This window comes from Pelophylax lessonae (genome assembly GCF_965119305.1).
Source record: "Pelophylax lessonae genome assembly, chromosome: 9".
NCBI lineage: Eukaryota > Metazoa > Chordata > Amphibia > Anura > Ranidae > Pelophylax > Pelophylax lessonae.
The window spans coordinates 29,285,488-29,300,295 of record NC_138776.1 but is presented as its reverse complement, the minus strand read 5'-3'; the positions used below and the strand labels follow the sequence as shown (position 1 = coordinate 29,300,295).

The 14,808-nt window shown below is 43.5% G+C and overlaps 1 protein-coding gene across 1 annotated transcript in view; it reads right to left on the bottom strand.

Annotated features, from left to right (window-relative positions):
* Positions 1–14,808, bottom strand: part of LOC309564184 (ovostatin-like) — a 213,213-nt gene that overhangs the window by 33,954 nt on the left and 164,451 nt on the right. The window contains exon 25 of the mRNA XM_082268816.1: positions 11,245–11,326. Within this exon, the coding sequence (XP_082124942.1) occupies positions 11,245–11,326 (82 nt within the window). The remainder of the gene's footprint in view (positions 1–11,244; positions 11,327–14,808) is intronic.

The window sequence follows — 14,808 nt, the reverse complement described above, 5'->3', positions numbered from 1 at the left end:
TCAGAGACAAGAGATGGTCAGAGACTGCAGACATGATACTAGAGATGGTCAGAGACTGTAGACATGATACTAGAGATGGTCAGAGACTGTAGACACGATACAAGAGATGGTCAGAGACTGCAGACACAATACTAGAGATGGTTAGAGACTGCAGACCCGATACTAGAGATGGTCGGAGACTGCAGACATGATACAAGAGATGGTCAGAGACTGTAGATGTGGTACAAGAGATGGTCAGAGACTGAAAACATGATGCTAGAGATGGTCAAAGACTGCAGACATGATACAAGAGAGGGTCAGGGACTGCAGACATGATACAAGATATGGTCAGAGACTAAAGATGGTCAGAGACTGCAGACATGATACTAGAGATGGTCAGCGACTGCAGACATGATACTAGAGATGGTCAGAGACTGTAGACATGATGAAGAGATGGTCAGAGACTGCAGACATGATACAAGAGATAGGGATGATCGAACGGTTCGGGTCGACCATCGGTTCAACCCGAACATTGACTGTTCGAAATTCGGCCGAATTTCGAACTTTTTGCTGAAAAAGTTCGGAATTCAGCAACCAGAACCGACCAAAATGCAATGGGACAGGAACTGAGCTTTAAAAGCCCGTGATTGGACCAGAAGCATCAGTAAAAGCCAATTGAGGGGTCAGGAGGATGCTAGGAATGTGATTGGAGTGACTAGGGGGTCCAGAGGCAAATCAGAAGTGAATACGCCCCCCAGTATGTAACATAGCCCCACCAAATCTCTAGCATTGTAATACAGGGACGTGGAAAAGTGGAAGCAGTTCTGTTACTCCTGCTGCAAAGTGTCATTTAGCAATTATTAGTGTGAGGAAAGGGATACCTAGTGTAGTTAGGGTACTATTTTCCACTATAGTTAGATTTAATAATCTAGTTTCTGTAGGGAAAGTGTTAAGTGTCAGGGTGACTGTAGTGTAGTGTAGGGTTAACTGACTGACTGCTATGGCAGGGTGACCAAACCCTTCCATGTCAGGGTGACCACCATAAAAAAAAAAGATTGTATTAGAATTGCAGTAGAGCAGGATAGTGGCTTCGCTACTTTCACACCTGGCCGTTTTTGTAGCAGGCGTTTATTGGTCTTTTTTGTGGACGTCTTTGGAGGCAGGCATAACATCTGAACTTCTGTGTAGGGGTATATATACACACACACACGTATGTATATATACACGTACACACATATAGGTGTGAAAGTAGCAGAACCCTATGCCTGCGCTAATGAAATAATTAGCAGGCATAGGGCTACACTCCTATCACACCTATATGTGTGTATGTGTATAAATACATATAAGTGTGTGTGTATATATATATATATATATATATATATATACCCCTATACAGAAGTTCAGATGTTATGGCTGCCTCCAAAGACGCCCAAAAAAATGCCCAAAAAAACTGCCTGCAACAACACACCTGGGCGTTTTTGTTGCAGGCATTTTTGGGGCATTTTTTGGGCGTCTTTGGAGGCAGGCATAACATCTGAACTTCTGTATAGGGGTGTATATATACACACACACATATGTGTATATATACACATACTATTCCTGCTAATTATTTCATTAGCGCAGGCATAGGGTTCTGCTACTTTCACACCTATATACAGTATGTGTATATATACATACGTGTGTGTGTATATATACCCTTACACAGAAGTTCAGATGTCATTCCTGCCTTCAAACACGTCCACAAAAAAGCCCTATAAACGCCTGCAACAAAAAGCCAGGTGTGAAAATAGCGAAGCCACTATCCTGCTCTACTGCAATTCTAATACAAACAAACTTTTTTTTTCTGGTTCTGGACATGCTACAGAGCTGAGACTTCACATGTACACTTTTTAGACCCCCCAGACACTAAATCCAAAGAAATCTCTTTTTTTTTTTTTTTTTTTTCAATAGTTTTTTCAATAATTGGCTCTCTATCAAAAATTACAATTTTTAAGAACTTTTTTTTTGTGTGATTAATAGTCCCTGGGGCATGACCCAGAACCCTAGGCACTTTTTAGGGGCATTTATTGGGTTTTAGGGCTTCAAAATTGTGTTTTTTGATTACTGAAGTTCGGGTCCTATTGATTTCAATGGGGTTCTGAAATCCGGGCCAAACTTTTGGGAAGTTCGGGTGTTCTGGTCGAACCAAACTTTTCAAAAGTTCGATCATCCCTAACAAGAGATGGTCAGAGACTGCAGACATGCTGCAGCAAACTTTCATAGACTGTGAACATGCTATATGAGTTGTTGGAGATTGGGGACATGCTTCAGGAGACAGTCATTGACTGGAGATATATTACTGAGACTGCTGGAAATCACTTCTATATCACAGCAGTAGGGAAACACAGATTTGTGTCTTCAGGGGTCCCGGGACCTGCATCAAAAGTGTCAAAAAGCAACATGCTGTCCCTGAGCCACAGGTTGGGCAGGGCACCAGGTCTAGAGGTTTACCTCAACTTTAGGTAAGCTGCTCCATATGCTGTCTGGTGGAAGGGTGTACTTACTACCTGGCGGTTTAAGGAACACTTAGAAGATCTGTGCATTTTTGAATCCTACTTGGGTACGTTTTTTTTTTTTTTTTTGTGTCAGATTAAAGTCTTTATAACAGTTGGAGGTATTGTATTGCACCTCTTATTTTCTGTATAATTGACATGGCTCTATGTCCAAAAAAAAAAGGTCGGTCAAGAAAGAGTGTAACACAGCAGCTCAACTTGCTGCGTTTTTTTTATTCATACAAGCCAATAGACCTCCTTTTTGTACATTGAAGATTAGCTTTGAAAAATACATTACAGTACTTTGAAAAAGTATTCATACCCTTTGAAATGTTCCAAATGTTGTCACGTTACAATCAAAATGTAAATGTATTTGTTTGGGATTTTATGTGATAGACCAACACAAAGTGGCACATAATTGTGAAGTGGAAGGAAAATGATAAATGTTTTTCACAAATAAATATCTGAAAAGTGTGGAGTGAATTTGTATTCACCCCCTTTACTCTGATACCCCTAACTAAAATCTAGGGGAACCGATTGACTTTAGAAGTCCCCTAATTAGTAAATAGTCCACCTGTGTTTAATGTATTCTCAGTATAAATACATCTGTTCTGTGAATCCCTCAGAGGTTTTTTTAGAGAACCTTAGTGAACCAACAGCATCATGAAGGCCAAGGAACACACCAGATAGGTCAGGGATAAAGTTGTGGAGAAGTTTAAAGTAGGGTTAGGCTATAAAAATATCCCAAGCTTTGAACATCTCACAGAGCACTGTTCAAGCCATCATCCAAAAATGGAAAGAGAATGGCACAACTGCAACCCTACCAAGACATGGCCGTCCACCTAAACTGACAGGCAAGGAAAGCATTCGTCAGAGAAGCAGCCAAGAGGCCCATGGTAACTCTGGAGGAGATCCACAGCTCAGGTGGGAGAATCTGTCCACAGGACAACTATTAGTCCTGAACTCCACAAATCTGCCCTTTATGGAAGAGTGACAAGAAGAAAGCCATTGGGGAAAGAAAAGCCATAAGAAGTCCTGTTTGCAGTTTGTGAGAAGCCATGTAGGGGACACAGCAAACATGTGGAAGAAGGTGCTCTGATCAAATTGACCTTTTTGGCCTAAAATCAGAAAACTGACACTGCACATTGAACACACCATCCCCACCGTGATACATGGTAGTGGTAACATCATGTTGTGGAGATGCTTTTCTTCAGCAGGGACAGAAAAGCTTGTCAGAGTTGATGGGAAGATGGATGGAGACAAATACAGGGCAATCTTAGAAGAAAACCTGTTAGAGTCTGCAAAAGACTTGAGATTGGGACGGAGGTTCACCTTCCAGCAGGACAATGACCCGAAACATCCAGCCAGAGCTACAATAGAATGGTTTAGTTTAAAGCATATTCATGTGTTAGAATGGCCCAGTCAAAGTCCAGACCAAAATCCAATTGAGAATCTGTGGCAAGACTTGAAAATTGCTGTTCACAGACGCTCTCCATCCAATCTGACAGAGCTTGAACTATTTTGCAAAGAAGAATGGGCAAAAATGTCCCTCTCTAGATGTGCAATGCTGGGAGAGACATCCCACAAAAAGACTTGCAGCTGTAATTGCAGGGAAAGGCAGTTCTACAAAGTATTGACTCAGGGGGGAGGGGGGGATGAATACAAATGCACACCACATTTTTCACATATTTATTTCTAGAAAATGTTGAAAACCATTTATCATTTTCCTTCACAATTATGTGCCACTTTATCACATAAAATCCCAATAAAATACATTTTAGACTTTTGGTCTAAAAATGTCAGGACAAAATGTGGAAAATGTCAAGGGGTATGAATACTTTTTCAAGACACTGAAATTCAAAAGTTGCACCAACACAAACACATAAAAAGGAGGTGATACAGTGTAATCTGAGAGGATCAGACACAGTGCCCTTTCAGTGCCCCTTGCCATTGTCATTTGTGAGAAATAAAACCGTTTGAAAATGGCATCAAAAAAGCGCGGTCCTACAAATGTGCTTTTGGATCAGCTGATCGACTGTGACAGCGACAGCGGCAGTGACACGGAGCTGCTCGCAGAACAGAGTGACAATGAGTCATCTGACTCTGACACCGACACTGATGCAGAAAGTGACGCCGATGATCCCGCACCTGACCTAAGCGGTGTGCGCACTTGGTGCCCTCTAAACAGCGATGCGGACAAGGCAGCGCCCCCGAGATTCACTGGATCTCCTGGGATGAAGGTTGATGAAGAGAGTGACAACCCTCTGGCGTTGTAATTCTCTAGAGGTAATTCTAAAAAATCGTCACTGAAACCAACTGCTACCATGAGCAGCAATCCGCTACGCTGTGTGCCAGATTTTCCAGATCCACAAAAGTGGGAACCGGTCAGTAAAGAGGACATCTGGAAGTTTCTGGGACTCATCATCCTTCAAGGGGGTGGTGGGGAAACTGCTCCAGAAATGGTATTGGACCACCAATAAGATGCTGGCCACTCCATTTTTTGGCACAGTGATGTCTGAATACCGTTTTTCACTGATCATGAAAAATTTACATTTCACCAACAACGAGGAGTTTGATGAGGCCACGCATCCTGCGCCCAAACTCAAAAAAATCTGGGAGGTGAGCCAAATGATTGTCACCAACTTCCAGCCGACCTATGTGCCAGAAAAGGATGTCAGTGTGGACGAAAGTCTGATGGCCTACAAGGGACGCCTGAGCTGGATACAATTTATTGCATCCAAAAGAGCGCGCTTCGGGATCAAATTTTACATGCTCTGTGAGTCGTCAACACAGGATATATATGGAATGCTGTAATTTATACCGGGAAAGGTACAAAGTTCAATCCCAAGTACAGCGGCTATGGGATGGCCACTGCTGGACCCACTGCTGAACCAGGGATATTGCGTGACAACGGATAATTTTTACACCTCTCCGGAACTTTATGAAGTTTTGCTCCTAAACAAAACTGATGGGTATGGTACTGTTAGGCCAAACCGGCGTGACATGCCATCAATGTTTAGCAGGAGAAAACTAAAAAAAGGAGACATGGTTGCCTTTCAAAAGGGTAAAATGATGGCAATGCGGTGGCGAGACAAAAAGGACGTGTGTCTCATGAGCACCGTGCACAACACCACCACTGAACAGATGTGGTGAAGCCGCAAGTCGTGATCGACTACAATCACACGATGGGAGGTGTCGGCCGAGCCGATCAGGCAATGACATTTTACCCGGCGATGCGGAAGCAACAGAAGAAATATTACAAAAAGATTTTCAGGCATCTCCTTGAACAGTGCCTTTGGAACGCCTATATCCTTTATAAAGCAAGCACTAACATACCTCTTGTTCATTCTGACTTTATCTGGAAGGTGGCTGAGCAGATTTTTTATCAACCACCCGATGCCATCAGTATCTGCTAACAGACCCGGATGACGCGCTGTTGACGTTGGCAATCCAGAACGCCTGACAGGCCGTCCTTTTGTAGACTTTGTACCGCCAACCGCAAGAAAGTTAGCGCCTACCAGGATGTGCGTCGTTTTCTGTTCCAAGAAGGATGGCAATGGAAGAAAAGTCCGAAAGGAAACAAGGTACTATTGTCCAGATTGCAACGTCGGACTTTGTCTAGTTCCATGCTTCAAACTGTTTCACACTCAGGATATGTATTGGATTTCTTTGTTTGACAAATTTCATTATTTTTCATTACATTATTGAATACAATTATATTATTGATTAGATTATAATTCATGTGTTTGTGTTTCAAATTTATCACATCTGGGATGTCTACTAGAGTCTTGCTTTGGTCAGGTTTAAAGAGGTTGTAAACTTGTTTAAAATTTTTTTTTTTTTTTTTTTACAACCTGCAAGAGAAAGACATAATGAGCTAGTATGCATCGCATACTAGCTCATTATGAAATACTTACCTTAGAACGAGCCCCCGCCGTGCCGCTCTCTTACCTGTATGACGGGCGACATGACATGTCGCTCGTCTTCCGGGATCGCGGCATCCGGTCATCTGATTGGCCGGAGCCGCGGTGACGTCACTCCCGCGCACGCGCCCGGGAGCCGACGGTCACGGCACGGGGCTCTGAAGGAACGGCACGATCAGCCGTTCCTTCAGAGCGCATGCGCCAGTGACGTCACTGGCTGCATTAAAGGTAAATATCTCCTAAACGGTACATGTTTAGGAGATATTTACAGTACCTATAGGTAAGCCTTATCATAGGATCACCTATAGGTACAACTTCCTGAGGAGGGTTTACTTCCTCTTTAAGTCAGTATTTACTAAGAATTGTAGGCCTATAATACATAACGCCAAATTTCCATGCAACAAATTGTACCGCTTTTGGTACAGAATCCCTGACATAATCATACCGCCAGGGAGGTTAACCCACTGATCACCAGTAATATTAACCCCTTCCCTGCCAGTGTCATTATTACAGTAACAGTGCATATTTTTAGCACTGATTACTGTATTAGTGTCACTGGTCCCCTCAAAAGTGTCAAAAATGTCAGCTAGGGGTCCGATTTGTCCGCCGCAATGTCGCAGTCCCGCTAAAAATCGCAGATCGCCACCATTACTAGTAAAAAAAAACAAAAAACAATAAAAATTATATAAATATTTCCCCTAGTTTGTAGACACGATAACGTTTGCGCAAACCAATCAAAATACGCTTATTGTGATTTTTTTTCACCAAAAATATGTAGTAGAAAACAAATTGGCCTAAAAATGTTAAAAAATTTTGATTAAAAAAAAAAAGTTTGGGAAAGTTTTATAGCAGAAAGTGAAAAATATTTTTTTTTTTTTTTCAGAATTGTTGCTCTTTTTTTCTTTATAGCGCAAAAAATAAAAATCGCACAGGTGATCAAATACCACCAAAAGAAAGGCCAATCCTGATGACGTCGATCTGACAAAACGCATAGGGCGGGACATCCAGCGTCATTGAGTCACTTCCGCTACGATTGGTTGAGGGCCGTGGAATGCAAGGACCCGGATATCGGTACCGAGCAGTGATTACTACACTGTGAGTGGATATTTTTTCTGTTATAATAAAATATTTAATATACTACACTATGGGAGTTGAATATTTTTCCATGCTGGGAGCCGTGAGATCATAGGAGGCATTAGGATAAGCCGGGGAAACCAGGACATGCTTACTGCAAAAAAGGCTGTGTACCCCTGCAGGGGTAAGGAGACCTGGTGAGTGCATAACCATAGGGGGATAGCACCTTGCACGCACCTTGGGAGCCTTCTATGCACTAAGGAAAGGATAAGGAAAAGGCACAGGTCACTTTAGCCATTGGTGTATACCTATAATCTCAGAAGATCAGGAGGAAGGACCCCAATTGGATTCATGCACTTTAGTTAAGGACTGTGAAATATTTTATACACTGTCACGGGATTTTAAAATACACTTTTCAATCATCTATGGACTTTTCAGGAGTGTAAAACACTGTTTTTAAATGATCATATGTATTGACCTTTTTTTGCACTTTTTGTATTGCACATTTTGTAGTGAAGTTGTATTCATATCACGCACAAGGGTCACCAACATTTCATTTTATATGTATATATTTGTGGACTAGAAAATGGCACTTTTATAAATAACGCGCAATTATATTATCCGCACAAGTGTTATTTAACCACATAACAAACACCCGCCGCAGTTTTACTGTGACAGGCAGCCGCTCCTGGGCCTAGCGGCGTTATACTACGCCGCTCACTCAGGAGACTCTAGGCGGCGAGCGTGCGCTGCCGCCGGGGCGCTCCTGCCCCCGCTCGTTAGCTGTTGAGCCAGTGCGTGTGACAGGTGGCAATGATGATGATCGCCACTCGCGATCTCCCACAGCTGAGAGAGAAAGACAGACGGCTGATGTAAACACAGCCGTCTGTCATTCTCCCTGAAGGGATCACAGAGGGTATGTGATCCTGCTGTATATGATCGCATGTCTCTGTGATTACTTCACAAGCCACGCCCCCTGACAGTTGGAAACACGCCCCTAGGCTTACATTTAACTCCTTGATCACCAGTAATGTTAACCCCTTCCCTGCCAGTGTCATTTTTACAGTAACAGTTCATATTTATAGCACTGATTACTGTAGTAATGTCACTGGTACCGCCAAAAGTGTCAAAAATGTCAGTTAGGGGTCCGATCTGTCCGCCGCAATGTCGCAGTCCTGCAAAAAAAATCGCAGATCGCCGCCATTACTAGTAAAAAAATAAATAAATAAATAAAAATGACCTAAATCTTTCCCCGTAGTTAGTAAACGCAATAACTTTTGCGCAAACCAATCAAAATACGCTTATTGCAAATTTTTTCACAAAAATATGTAGCAGAAAACAAATTTGCCTAAAATGTTAAAAAATTTAGATTTTTACTTTTTTTTTTTGAGAATTTCATATAACGGAATGTGAAAAATATTGTAACTTTTTCAAATATGTCGCTCTTTTTTTGTTTATAGCGCAAACCAGGGCTTTCTTTCTCAGAGAATAGGTGCAGGAACTCCCCCTTTCGAAATTACCCTTGTCTCCACCCCTACCCTCCTCCGTGCACCTTTCCTTGGGTCCACCCCGTTCCCACCTCCCAGTACTGCCCCTTTTAGAGAATACAGAACCAAGTATTATTTTGTGATACTAGGTAATTTATATAGAATGTGTTAATAATACCAAGAATAGCAGTATAATAGATCCCCTGCAGCCATAAACAATAGACCCCCTCAGCAACAGTAGATCCCGCAAGCAACAATGGACCACCCACAGCAAAATACCCCCAGCAACAATAGATCCCCAGCAGCAACAGCAGATCTCCCCGTAGACAGCATCAATAGACCCTCCAGAAGCCTGACACAATAAACTGCTCCCTCAACAGAAAATCGCTCCCAGCAACAATTGACCCCCCAGCAACATACGACCAAACCCAGCAACAATAGATCTGCCACAAGCAACAATAGACCTCCCCCCAATAAAAATAGATCCCTTTCAGAAATAATTGGTCCCCCAGCAGCAACAGTAGACCCCCAGAGCAACAATAACACCCCACAAAAACAATCCCCTCCAGCAACAATAGATCCTCCAGCATCAACAAACACTGTAGCAAACTCAGCACCCTTTCTATTACATACATCCAGTGCTGGAGGTGCCGGAACTGCGTTCCCCCGCGTTCCCGCTGAAAAAAAGCCCTGGCGCAAACAATAAAAATTGCACAGGTGATCAAATACCACCAAAAGAAAGCTCTATATGTGGGAAAAAAAGGACGTCAATTTTGTTTGGGAACATCGTCACCCGACCGCGCAATTGTCCCTTAAATTCACGCAGTGCTGAATCGCAAAATAGGGCCTGGTCGTTGAGCAGCCAAATCCTCCGGGGCTAAAGTGGTTAAAACTGTGTATTTATTTATGTGCACACCACTCCCTCCAGTGGTGAGAAAGGGATAACAGCTCAGTATTATCAGCACATAACAATTTTTATTTTGCATTGTGGCACCTTGCACTGAATATTTATTTATATTTTTTTTATGATTTGATTATTTATTTTACCCCACACCCTTTTATACACCACCAAAAGAAAGCTCTATTTGTGGGAAAAAAGGACATCAATTTTATTTGGGTACAGTGTCGCACGACTGCGCAATTTTCCGTTAACCACTTGCCGACCGCCGCATGACTATCTACGTCGGTGGTCAGCCCCTCACAGGCAAAGTGACGTAGGGCTACGTCGCTTGCTTGTGAGGGTCTAGGGAGCGAGCGTGCGCCCCCGCGTGGTCACGGACCCCCCCGCGCGTGTGATCGGCGGACCCAATGTCTGCCGGCCACCCTGCGATCGGCGGGGGAGAGGGAGAAAGTCAGGCAGCTTGTGTAAACAAGCTGCCTGTCATTCTCCTCGGTGTGAAGACACTGATCACACGGATCTACTATGTAGATCCGTTGATCAGTGTCCTTACAGCTCAAGCCACAGCCAATCACAGTAGAAAGCACGCCCCTAGGGACACACACAGCCCCTCCCTCTCAAATAAAGTTAACCCCTTCACTACCAGTGTATTTTTGCAGTAACAGTGCATATATATAGCACTGATTACTGCAGTAATGTCACTGGTAACCCCAAAAGTGTCAAAAATGTCAGTCAAGGGTCCGATCTGTCCACCGCAATGTCGCAGTACCGCAAAAAAAAATCGCAGATCGCCGCCATTACGCGTTAAAAAAAAAAACAACAAAAATGACAAAAATCTTTCCCTTTGTTAGGAAACGCGATAACTTTTACGCAAACCAATCAAAATACGCTTTTTGCGATTTTTTTTTTTACCAAACATAGGTAGCATAAAACAAATTGGCCGAAAATGTTAAAAAATTTTGATTTTTACATTTTTTTGGGGGGAATTTCATATAAAAAAAAGTGAAAAATATTGCTATTTTTGCAAAATGTACGCTCTTTTTTTGTTTATAGCGCATGATCAAAAAATCGCACAGGTGATCAAATACCACCAAAAGAAAGCTCTGTTTGTGGGAAAAAAAAAGGACGCCAAATTCGTTTAGGTACAGCGTCGCATGACTGAGCAATTGTCCGTTAAAGTCACGCAGTGCCGAATCGCAAAATACCCCCTGGTCAGGAAGGGGGTAAAATCTTCCGGGGCTTAAGTGGTTAAAGTAACGCAGTGCCGAATCGCAAAATAGGGCCTGGTCATTAAGGGAGAAAATCTTCCGATCCGGAACTGGTTAATCTTGGTAATCTTTTTTGAAGCTTACCATCCACTTGATTTCGACCTCCCTGGACCAAAGGCGCTGAAGCTTCCATCAGAATGTCTGAAACGCATTTGTCTGACGTATCCTAGGGATAAGGTTTGTGAGGTTAGAATTTAGGGGATCCGCCAATAATATAACTTCAACAGCATCTTCCAGAAAACAATCCTGTAGACCAATTATCTTATCCAACTATAGTGAAGCTTCAGTATGTCATAGTAGTCTGTCATTTTCATATATTATGATAGGAATTTAAATCCCAAATTAAGGAGGTTTTAAACCCGAATGCAAACATTTATTATACTGAAGCTTACCAATTCTTAGATGTGATGGCTGCATTCGTTTTCTTTTTCTAGGCTTTTCATTCTTTTGCTTTCACCTGGTGATCTGGCCAGCAAGTCTGTTATTTTTCAACAGAACAAGCTGTAGTGCAGATGTAGCAGTTAGAGAGTTAGGACTAACCATTTACTACTGAAAGGGGTTCTTCCAATAATCAGCTTTTAATCATTTGTGTAAAACCTTTATCCCAAAAGGAACAAAACTCTTCCTTTTTTTTTTTGCACGTTCAAAAAAAATCATTTTAGACCTGAAGATAACATAAAACCCCCAAACATATACACTATATTACCAAAAACCTGCCTTTACACCAGGGGAGGACTGGGCCAGGGGGGCAGGGGGGCGATTGCCCCCTGGGCTGCTCTGATGTTCTGTAAAAAGGCTGCACTGCTTCTGCCACAGACATGCTTAAAGGATTCCTAGTGAAGAGAAGTGAAAAGTCCCCACCGCTGACCTACTGAGTGCGGGTTGAATATAAGGACAGAGCACAGGCTTTCCTCCTCAGCATGGATAGTGTAAACTGTATCTGAGCAGAGGCCGGTTCCATGCCCCACTGGAGATTCTCCTCCACTGGCCAGCCCCAACTGAGCTGTCCCAGCTCACCCAACTGCCCCCTGCTGGCCATGTTGGGAACCTGGATTAAGCCAGTGAGTAGGGCTTCAGCCTGGAATGTGGGTCAGGAGGAGGACGGGAAGAGGGAGAGTGGGAGGGGGGCTGAGTCGCTGCTCCATGGGCCTCTGGTTTGTACTTGCCCCCTGGGCCGAAAGTTGCCAGTCTGCCCCTGCTTTACACACACGCATCCCAGTCTTAATCCGTAGGGTTCAATATTGAGTTGATAAAGTGCATGTGCACGAATTGCGTAGTCACGGCAACGGAGGAAGATTGCATTCCACCCTGGTTCCTGCTAGACGAGTGACGCCTTTCCAGCCATTGCGCCAGAGCAGAGTAGTGATGGTTCATCCTCGCGCCGGCTGGTTCCGGCAATGATCTCCACCACCCAGTACACGGCAGCATTTGGCAATCAGCCATTCAGTCTTCCACTCCGATGGTGCCCCTGCCTGACTCCAGACCCAGAGTGGTATGTACATTGGTGATCCCCCCCTTTTTTATATCAATAAACTGAACTTCCTTTTATTGGACACCTCTCTTGTATTCCCTTGGATCGCGTTTGTGTTGTCCCTTTGCGCTGCCATCAGATGTTTTTTCAATATTGAGTTGGCCCACCCTTTGCAGCTATAACAGCTTCAATTCTTCTGGGAAGGCTGTCCACAAGGTTTAGGAGTGTGTCTATGGGAATGTTTGACCATTCTTCCAGAAGAGAGAAGAGAGCCTGGCTCGCAGTCTCCACTCGAATTCATCCCAAAGGTGTTCTATCGGGTTGAGGTGCAGCCCAGTCAAGTTCCTCCACCCCAAACTCACTCATCCATGTCTTTATGGACCTTTCTTTGTGCACTGGTGCACAGTCATGTTGGAACAGGAAGGGGCCATCCCTCTCATTCAACATCAGTGCCTCATCTTCTGGAAGAATGGTCAAACATCCCAGAAGAGTTGAAACTGTTATAGCTGCAAAGGGTGGGCCAACTCAATATTGAACCCTACGGACTAAGACTGGGATGCCATTAAAGTTCATGTGTGTGTGTAAAAAGGCCGGCGTCCCAATAATTTTGGTAATATAGTGTATTTTCTGAAAGCACACACCCTATAGCAGTGATGGTGAACCTTGGCACCCCAGATGTTTTGGAACTGCATTTCCCATGATGCTCAACTACACTGCAGAGTGCATGATCATCATGGGACACATAGTTCTAAAACATCTGGGGTGCCAAGGTTCTCCATCACTATCCTAGAGAATAAAATAGTGGACGTTCCAATGTTGTATGCCATACAATATTAATGCAACAGTTTATAAAATGCTAAATGTTTGTAAAAAATACACCACAGTTATTTTTAGGGCACACAAAAATTTTAGGGCAAAGCAAAATTACATGCATCTATGAAATGGTGACAAACTCCAGTGCCCTATATCTTCCCTAGGTGAGGCTTTAAAAGCTCCTACAGTAATCAGTTTAGAGTTAGCCATGAATTATGGTCCTAGAATTATTGCGTGTGGAGATATGTAACGTGTATTGCAATCGATATTTGTATGTGTAGGCACCCTGACGCATGCATTTATGTTGCTACGTGCATGCATGTGGACGTGAGAAGTCTCAAAATTCTTTTTGGGGGTGGGGGGGTTTAAGTGCTTAGGTTTAACTTAAGTTTTTTTACACCTTTTAAAACATTTTTTGCCAAACTTTTTTTCATTACATGAGAAATGTGATGATTTTTTGGTGACAGTTTCTCTTTAATGAGACATCAGGGGTCTCACTCCCGGGACAAGGTCATTTTGCACCCAGGGCAAAGATGCCAAACTGTGCCCCCCCCCCCCCCCGCCCCTAGGGTTAGCAGTGATGCTGCTGTTATTACTCCTGTCAGCCTTGTAACAGAAGCGACAGGCACAGGGCACCCCCCCAATCCCCAATAAACCATTGGGCCCAGGGCAGCCGCCCCTCCTGTCCACCCCTTGTCCCGGCCCTGGTCTCACTTTCCCTGACATGAAGCTAATGCAGTGTAGATTGCATTCCAGTAGTTTCTTCCCCAGCCATACTGACTGGTGAAAATGACACCGGGGCCTGGCAGTGATGTCTTACACATCGCTTTTGGGTCAGTAACAGAAAGGGGAGGTCAGTGAACAGATGCTCTCTGATCTTCCTCTCCTCCTTGCATCCACCTATGATGGTCCCAAGTTCAGCAATGGGTGAACAGGGCCCAGGAAACATGGTGGGGGTGTGCATGGGTGGGGACCTAGTGCCAGATTGGTTCCATCCGACAGTCAGCTTGTCAGATTTACACACATTCCCATTGGCTGCAGTCATTGGGAGTGTGTGTAAAAAAAATAACCCAAGGCCACCGATTCAGAAACTGTTGTTGACAGTAAAGGGTTAAAGCGAGTCAGCTGGAGTTCAGCTTACATTTTTTGTGTATTTAGATCTGCTAGTGCTGTATATCTACCACTCCTTTCCGCCCATATTAACAATGATTCTGTCCAGAAATGTCGCTGTTGCTCCTTCATCCAGAGTAAGGGCATCCTAATAGGAACTGTGTTACTGGCCAGATCAAACTATGGGAAAAACCTAAAAAAAGAAAACTAATGCAGTCACCACATCCAATGATTGGTAAGCTGCAATATATTAT